Source organism: Panulirus ornatus, chromosome 16 (assembly GCF_036320965.1).
Source record: "Panulirus ornatus isolate Po-2019 chromosome 16, ASM3632096v1, whole genome shotgun sequence".
NCBI lineage: Eukaryota > Metazoa > Arthropoda > Malacostraca > Decapoda > Palinuridae > Panulirus > Panulirus ornatus.
In genome coordinates, this window is record NC_092239.1 from 32387736 (window position 1) to 32397151 (window position 9416).

Below are 9416 nucleotides of genomic sequence, written 5' to 3' on the forward strand. Positions count from 1 at the left end.
TGTATATATATATATATATATATATATATATATATATATATATATATATATATATATATATATATATATATATATATGTATGTAGCTGCTCGGTGCGCAACTTCAGGCTAAGGCCTTAAGACAGTGATAAAAGATGTGTGATATAGGCGAGAGGATGAGTGAGTGAGAGAGCAAATGATCGTCGTTTTCTATACCTTCCAAGATGCTTGTGTGCAGGGGGGGGCGTCGAAACTGATGGGTCTCCCGAGTAAAATTTGAACGATCGGACGAGCTCGTCTCTACCGACGACGCCTCATTTTTCTTCATTTCCGCGTCAGCGTGGCGGACACCTCGCTCGGCGTGGCTTGGTGGTTAGATCTTGGAGCCGTGATACCTTCGGCGGTATGTTTACATTGATACCGCTTGCTCCTGGCTCACTCCACCTCTCCATATATATTTTTTTCTCTTCACTAAGACGACACGGCCATTTTATTAGCGATAGATATAGGTAGATAGATGGCTGGGTTGACTGCGGACCGACTGCCGCGGCCAAAATTCGAACCAATGCAGCCTTGATCACGGGGGGATGTGTCATTGTGAGCAATGTTGACCACTACACCAGGGAGGTTCATGACTAACATTGTTTACAATGGTCAGTTCAAACGTGTTACTCTGGGCGAGAGTCAGAGGCCAGACGTATGATGGTACGATAGTAACATCATTGGTAATGATGATAATGATAATGATGATAATAAAGACAAATGATAATGATGATAATAATGATAATAATCATGATAACAACAGAAATGATAAGGATGATACTGTTAATAATACTGATAATGTTATACCATTTTTTTCATACTTGTTCGCCTTTCCCACGGTATGGAGGCAACGTGTTGAACTGACAACAGCTTTAGGAGAAAAATATCCTCCCTTGACCTTTTCTGTTCTTTCTTCTTGGAAAGTCATGAGACATGCAGGCAGGGTGTCCAGTCCCCCTGCTCCCGCCCTTTAGGTCACCATCTATAATAGGCCCGTGCGTGCATGATGCACACACAAGCACACGCACACACACACATCGTTGCTGGGTCTCCAAGACTGCGAGGAGTGTTAGGACGGCGTTGGAGGTTGTTTGTTCAGCTGCAGAGTGGCCGGACATGCATGCTGGGGGAGAGGAACAACGTATGTGGTGTAGTACTTGTGTGACCTGACCTTGATATCAAGCGCGAGCCCATCATGGTTCATGTTCCGAGCTCGGCACTCTGTCCATAGCTCTCCCATCTGTTCATGTAGCTAATATTATATATATATATATATATATATATATATATATATATATATATATATATATATATATATATATATATATATATATATATATATAATTCGAAGAGGTGTCAGATGATCCTCTCGAAAGCATTGCCCCAGAAATTACTGATGATATATGACTCTCTCTCTCTCTCTCTCTCTCTCTCTCTCTCTCTCTCTCTCTCTCTCTCTCTCTCTCTCTCTCTCTCTCTGTGCTGTGGATGCATTCAAGGATGTTAAGCACACTGCCCTTTGTTGTCACAAGCATTGCACAACAGCTCCTCTTTAGATGTTAGATAATACCTCGGCCACTCGCACACCCTGCCCAGGGTTCGAAGCCGACCCGTGGAGTATAGACCTTTGTCTGTCCATCGACACGTCTCAAAAAACACATCAGTAAGGGAGATGCGGAATGATCAGGTCGGGAATAATTCCCTGAGAACTTTAAGAAGATACCAGCCTAACGCACACCAGTTTCCCGTATAAAAGCTAGAGGGTGTATTTCATGTAGTGCCAGAGGAGTTGAGAAACATGCACGGCCTAATTACAGAGTCACTTAAAAGGAAAGCGGTTCGTAGCTGAATTCAAGTCCCAGGTGAACCTTGGCTGGACATTTATACAAGCGGAGTGGCGGTGATAGGGAACAGTTCCATTCAACAAGCGAGACGCGTGGTGAGTGCTACGCGTTAGCCCTGCCATTCTGGTAGATTCCTGTTCCAGGTACTGGAAAGAATGTAGGAGGAGTTCTTAGTGACTAACATCCCTGTTGGTGAACGTTTATATAGGCTCTAGTGACCCCAACATGGTTAAGGTCGACTTGAATATCAAAACCGACTCTCCTAAAACCAGTACTGTTACCCCTGACTTTAAAAGGTGGACCTCAGTGGGCTCTGCCTGCACGACGCATTAGTGACACCCTTGCTGGTTCATACCCAAAGGAATTATGGGCCAGTTTTAAGCACCAGTTTTTGCGCCATCAAGTCACATTCATTCCCATCCACGTCAGAAACAATAAAACCAACGATAAAAGCTTGAATGGTACTGCCAAGATATTGTAACAGCTATAGGGCGAAGAAATAAACTCTATAAGCTTAAGAAATCAGGCAGTGACCCAAATGTTGCACCGCATGATATTGCAATCAGAAGACAAGTGAAAGTCCTTATCAAAGATGCCAAGAGAGAATACGAAGTTTTGATATGATAGGAAGTAAAGCCAATGGAACTTAAGCGTGATATTTTACCAATATCATAGTAAGAAGCTGTGATGACAACACCGTGCCAAACAGGATGGGTTAACACGTATAGCTATCATAAATCTCTTCATTTTACGATATTTCAAACATGTGTGATAACCTTTCACTGGTAAAAAGAAAATGGTCATGGCTTTGATGCTCTCGTTACTTATTTGACTCCCCGTTCACTCATTTATTCATTGTTTAGTAGCAAGTCTTGTCAGTGGATGATGATTGATTTCTGTGATAGTCTCCGGTCAGAGACATGTGTCCTCATCGAGACAGGGCCGTGAGTGAAAAAGAAAACGTGGTATTTGAGAAATGTGAGTGTAAAAATACTATGAGGGACCAAAGGTAATAGAAAGAAGGTGAGGTGTGATATTTATTGAAAGGCATCACCTCAACGTTCTTCAGTCAGAACATCAGCACCTCCCTGGGTGTGTTCTGTCTACAGTTGATAGATAGATAGACAGTTAGATAGCTAGATAGTTTATTAACCATATTTTAAGATATAAAGTTGACAATACAAGTAGGCATACAGTCGTCCAAATTAGAATGTTCTGAACCTTCATAAGTTGTAAGATAACTCATTATAGCATAAAGAAAAGATTAAAGACCTTGTAATATAATACGCTGTCAAATACTTTCAGTGTCTCTGTATGCACTAAGCAAATTCGGTTAGCACTCGGATGATCTGCGCTACAAAACGTAAGGTAGTCAGTCAGTCCTCTTGAGTTCCAGCAGGTGCTCCTCCGCTGTCCATGAGTTTGTTCTCGCCGTGGCACCTTGCGGATGAGCCTCTAGAATGGACACTCAGGATGACTGAAAGAAATAAAGGATGTAGTCAGTCATTTTTTCCTCCCACTTCCATTTCACCACACCCACCACAGAGTGTTGGCCCCCCTCGCCACATGGAAGCCCAGGGGCCACGCCTATAATTTATCTATTTGCAGACCTGCCAATATAGATCTGCTATCTTGCGTTAGGAAAAAAAGATTATCATGACAGCCAATGTACGTCACTGGAGACAAAATACCTTTTCGAGAATTCCATCGTGAATATCTTCCCTTCCTTGCCACAATCGAGGTCCTCCAGGGACGACATGTCTTCCGTACTCAGCTCAAAGTCAAATACCTGGAAAACGTTTATCCGTCTTGTGATCCTTAACCTTGTAAATGTTTACATTGATTCATATAGAATTCAACTATAGATATGTTAATCGTGAACACAAATTGACCATTTCCATTTCAAGCGGTGACATTTTAGCCGAAAAAGATATGATAACCAAGTCTTTTACTTGGACTGAAAATCTCCTTACTACGTCTACAGTTGTGAACCAAAACATTTTAAGCCTTGTTTGTTCAGTGATGTATCAAAGAATATATATATACAGCTGGCCTTATAACCATAGCGTTTGAAAGAGACAGTCTCGTCGTTGTTTAATGGAACAGTCACAAGAGGCTCTTCCGTAGCAGAATTAACCCCTGGTTAACATGTTCTGAAGTGCACCAACCACCTTGCTACAGCATCAACCTTCATGTAGCACACCAGGAGACGACACACACACACACACTCTGACGTGAATCATTTGTTGATACAGTTGCCACACGTCACCACCACCACCTCACCTGGAAGTTTTGCCTAATACGGTCTGGATTGGATGACTTTGGGATGACAGCCATCCCCAGCTGGATGAGGAACCGGAGGAGGACTTGTGCTGGGGTCCTCGCCAGGCGATTGGCGATGGAGACCACCTTCGGGTGCTCGAGGAGGACTGGACGTTCGCCCGCTCTGCCACACACACACACAAAAACAAATTTTTGAACTCGTCTGCCGTTATGATTTGAGGCAATATGAATATATCGAACGAGGGTCGTAATTCTTGTCATAAAAAAAGAAACCATTGCTTATCTAAGTAATGTTTGAATTGGAAAAGACCTTAATTCACAGAATGATCATATTCGAAACACAAATGAACCTATGATTAAAGTAACCTGGTCCATTAATTTCATATTCTTTTGCTTTATTAAATGTTATCTGACCTTATCCAATACCCTCTTTCCAATGAGCTCCTTTTATCATCTTAAATCAGTCATTCATTTACTCCTCCCTTCCCAGTACGTTGCAACAGAGGGTTCATAATACCTGACAGACATTGAAAACGAAGGAAGCAAGATGTATGTGTAGGGAAGGCTTGTCATTTACAGATGAGTTTCCACCGTGTATGTTTACTGGAAAACAGTCCTTGATATTCAAGAGATGGTTTGAAAGGGAAACAGTAGCCAAAGTGCACCATGGTTGCATCCTGAGAAACAGACACTACAGTCAGAAGGAAGGATATAAAAGGTTATCGGAGAAGTTTTTAAGTCTTTTAAAGGAAGTTTAGCAAGAAGAGCCTGATGCCATACGTTTCTTACACTTTTTTGTAATATCTTGTGCAACGCGTCACGGTTTGCTGAAGTAATGATATGATGCCTATGCTTCTGAGACGAACGATTTGCAGTGGAAGAACTAGACTGAAAATATGTACTCGATATAAAAAGTTCACATGAAGGATTCTCCGACCAGGTATGAGGCGAATGTTTTGGATCTGTAGTTTAAATGGGAAGTGAGGATGAGGCACATCATGGATGGAGTGTACGTTAGCATCGAACGGAACAGGAAGAGGACATCTTGATTTTAGATGACTTACCCGTCGGCCATGTAGGGCGCTCCGAGGGGCCCAAAGGCGCAGACGGAGATGCCATGCTTGTGGCACAAAGCCCTCAGGTCCCTCTGCTGGTGGTAGGCATGCACCTCCACCTGTAGATTGGCTGGGCGGATGCGACACACTGCAGCACCAGACACACTTGGTATCAGTTACCACTCCAGGGATATGGCGAAAACGTAATGTCACGTCAAAATTTACATATTTTTGTCCAAGAAGGGTGACATAATGGACTTAGATGGAGTGCAAGTTTTCACATGACACATCAATATCGTTTCTATCGTTGTCGATGGAGCGACACCGGTTATAGTTATACGTTTACACTCAGCCACAGTGTAGCTGGTACCTATCAACAAGAGACGCCACTGATGGTAAGCTGTCAACAGACGGTTCACGTAAAAAAATAAAAAACTGATCAAGTTTGAAAAAAAAAAAACAGGGAAGGACGCTCACCCTTCAGGATCCTCTCGATCTGAACGATGTTGAAGTTGGAGAGGCCGATGTTCCGAGCCCTCCCGGCATCCACCTGCAGGAGGGACCTCACCATCACCACCACACTCCCAACACTCAAGGTTAGACAAAGCCATCCCCCCCCCCCCCCACACACACACACACACACACCACTGGGGCTTCAGGCACACGTTGGACTTGCGCTTCAACATGCTTACGGATGAGGGATAAAGTCATGGGAGGAGTTAGGAATGGCCGGGAAGTTATAGACTTACAGATAAGGATTTAGATTAGGTCATGAATCGGCCATATACATAGCTGATGAAGTCCGCCGTACCATGTATATGCAAATGCACAGTAATAAACCCGAGACTTGATGAACGGAAGCCTCAATAAGATTATAATCTGACCAGAAACAGACATGATGAATTTTTATGAAAGGGTTTAGGAGTCGACATAACACCAAGCCTTTCTACCAGAAAAGGGCAAGTCAGTTAAACCATAAATGAGTCAAAATGTTTGATTGGTTGATATTAGATCTGCTTCTGCCTGTACCTTCATACCCCATCAGCGCTATTCCTGTTCCTCCATGGCTTTACCACCCTCCCTGGTCCACCATGGCCCATCATTACCCCGCATGGTCCACCATGATCCATCAGCATCCTTCTTGGTCCTCCAGTGGTCCAGAAGCATTCTGTGGTCCCCTCTGGCACCCCCCAAATGTCCCCTTGGTCCACCATGTTAAGCCAGCGTCCTTCCTACATCAACATTCCTGGTTCTACACGGGTTAAAGTGTGGAAAACTTTCAGGTGTAGGAATTTCTTGCATCACCTAAATCCAAGAAATGTTTGAAAATCAGTGGAAAAAAAGAGAATCCCTTGTAACCTATCCAGTCTTCTTCCGTTGGCTTCTTGTGTCAGTACGTCTTCCATGGTTCTCTAATATACTGCCTGACTTTCCATAGCTCTCTGTCACCCTAAGTCCTTCTCCCCAGTAACCTGCCGGACTCTCCATAGCCCTCAAGTCCCCTTCCACACCTTGTTGCCCAAACGGTCATCAGTGAACCTCCATTAGTCCTTTGGATCCTACATAACCGTTTCCAGTATCCTACCTGTTCTTCTATGGCCTTCCAGACACTCTCTAGGTCCGTGTCAGGATCATTGATGCTGTTACCTTCGCTGTCCACTGGACTCAAGTCATCATCGTCTTTACCTGAGTGAAGGAGGAAGCGGGGCCATATAAACATTAGATCAGTAAGGTGTATATTTTACTTTAGCAAAGACTGAATCATGATTTGCCTCAGTGAGTCAGTCAGTCACCCCGAATGAGGTGGCGTGGCCTTCAGTCTGATATGGCGAGGGTCACTGTGATCCCTCCCGGTAAGGTGGGTTGTTACTGCGATCCAGTAAACTGGAGGCTGTTGAATTACATTGATGTTACGGCAGTAAGGTCAGAGTGACAGGGGGTTCAGTTGGTCACAGCTCGCGGTGGTAAAGTAAGGTCGTGACTCACCTATGGCGCCCACTGGGTGGTGGAAGAGGTAGAGGTCCACGTAAGAGACTCGCAGTTTCTCTAACGACTTCTGAAGGAACCTGGCCACGTCTCCAGCCCGGTTGCCAATGCGAGGAAGCTGCAGGGATACGCTTTGCTACTAAATACAAAGCTGAACATTTCTCTGAATCTGTCAGTATAGCAATATCCCAAAAGTGATATATATATATATATATATATATATATATATATATATATATATATATATATATATATATATATTGATGCCTGGATGACTTATGACCAGGATTTGTCACCATTATATCAAGAATGTGTACAATACTTGTGGCACAGACACCTTACTGTTGAAGCAGACAAGTCCTTGGCGACCTCCTGACCTTGGTGGTGATCAGGACTTCCCTCCTGGTGACCTTTAGACATTAAAGGTGTCGAAAGACCTTTTCAAGTAAGGGGGAAAAATCCTGGTAGCACTGACCTTTTATGGCGACGAAGAATTCGTCACGCGTGACCTACTGACCTTTGTGGTTATGAAGACCTCCTCTCTGGTGACCTTGCCGCTGGCCAGCCATTCCTGCAGCACTTCACCTATAGCGTCCTCGTTCTGGTAGAACGTGGCTGTGTCCACATGTCTGTAGCCACACTCTAGGGCGACCCTCAGACTCTCCCGCATCTCACAGTCTTTCGTCTGGGGGAGTTGAGATTCCAATGACAAAAGACTTGGACTTGACGAGTAAATCGAACCTAATTGAGAGTATAGCGGGCGGTAGTATAATGGCGTAGATGTCGCGTATGTCACCCCTGGTCGGAAATAACTGAAAAGAATGTCACGTCATTTATGCACAGAGCCAAATCAGGGTTTCGAATAGATGTGTCATCAGATCTATATGGATGGTAGATGAACACACGAACTGACGAAGAACATTAGTAGGCAAGACGATCAATAAGCAGTACGCCCTGTTACAACACAAGTCTTGTATTACATAGTTTGATAGTTATACTAATACGTTCCCTCGACGTTTGAGTGCGTCCTTGTGAACGAACATCGAGCAGATCTTCGGCGAAGTTTCCTCTGGAGATATGTAATGAAAAAGAGGAAAAATACGTGTGAGCTGTTCCTTACAGCCCTAGATCCTCACCTTAAACGTCCCGAGACCAATATAGGGCATGTTTCCTCCGTTGCCCAATTCGATGGAAGGCACTTGATCCGCCATGGTGAAGCTATCACACCAGCTTTCACTGGGACACTGAGTCTCACGCATTAGCAAGTCTCCCTACCAGCAGCGGCGCTTCACTCATGACGTCATGCTTGCGACCATCTAATAGAGCCCGCCTTCGCCTCATATCCAGCCAATTACAAATCTCCGCCCGTGATGATATTGCCCACATATACCCGTGACATCATAGCCAGCGCCGACCAATAGCAAGCGGCTCCTGACACCATTGGTTCCTGATGATGTGATCTCCATCGTAGCCTACCCACACTGATGGTGTCCTCAGCAACAGTAGTTTTCTCTTGAAATCTGAGAGTAAAATCCTTTTTACTGGTATGTTTGTGTAAGTAATGGTCGACTGGTACGACTCTAATAAGGCATCTGCCGAGGTAACTCTCTCCTCACGGAGTTCCATGTGGTCGCGTCCAGTGTGGGAGAAGGTGTGTGGGTGTTGTGGGCGGTCAGGAATTTACTTCATCCTTCACATCAGTTAGCTTGGCTGTCGTGACATGGGATCGTTGTGTATTATGGGACTGGCATGATTTTATTTATTTATTTATTTATTTATTTATTTTATTTATTTATTTTTTTTTTTTTTTTGGGGGGGGGGGTTGTGAGGTGGGTCAACTGACCACAAAACAGGGTATCAGAATTTAGGTAGAGGAGAGATACACATAAATACAGGTTGCAGGATCAGCCAATGCCACTATGTTGCACGTTCTCGCCTTCTTTCGAGGTGCAGTTGCAAGGCGTTCCTTCCCCCAGTAATGACGTCCCCTGAATGGCGTCTTTAGTTTGGCCACACGTCCGTTTTCTCTCCCGTGATGTGGAGGTGGTGAGGAGGGTCTTTACTGATCCTCCGAAAAACTCGGCACGTGAGTCGCATGACACCATGATGGTCATGACGCCATGATTGTCATGACGTGACACTGGAGCCATGACCTGGCTTGACAGCATGACTGTCATAATGATTTGCTTGCCGTGTTGTCAAGTGACTACGACTGCCATCATGATGCC

At 44.3% G+C, this 9416-nt stretch overlaps 1 protein-coding gene across 1 annotated transcript; it reads right to left on the bottom strand.

Moving 5' to 3' along the window:
- Nucleotides 1-2997: 2997 nt before the first annotated feature.
- LOC139754220 (aldo-keto reductase family 1 member B1-like) lies at nt 2998-8471 on the bottom strand. Its single transcript, XM_071671502.1, has 9 exons — nt 8325-8471; nt 7706-7873; nt 7189-7306; nt 6788-6888; nt 5680-5752; nt 5212-5350; nt 4148-4310; nt 3556-3653; nt 2998-3341 (listed from the first exon to the last, which is right to left on the bottom strand). The coding sequence occupies exons 1-9, from the start codon at nt 8445-8447 to the stop codon at nt 3320-3322; spliced, it is 1005 nt and encodes a 334-aa protein (XP_071527603.1). The 5' UTR covers nt 8448-8471; the 3' UTR covers nt 2998-3319.
- Between the last annotated feature and the right edge of the window lie 945 nt (nt 8472-9416).

Excerpts from the sequence above, each read along its gene's own strand:
- LOC139754220 (XM_071671502.1), bottom strand. The coding sequence starts at position 8,447 with ATGCGTGAGACTCAGTGTCCCAGTGAAAGCTGGTGTGATAGCTTCACC. Across the intron at positions 7,874-8,324 it reads TTGGTCTCGGGACGTTTAAG|ACGAAAGACTGTGAGATGCG; the intron begins GTGAGGATCTAG and ends CAACTCCCCCAG. Across the intron at positions 5,753-6,787 it reads GGAAGGCCATAGAAGAACAG|GTGGATGCCGGGAGGGCTCG; the intron begins GTAGGATACTGG and ends TCCCTCCTGCAG.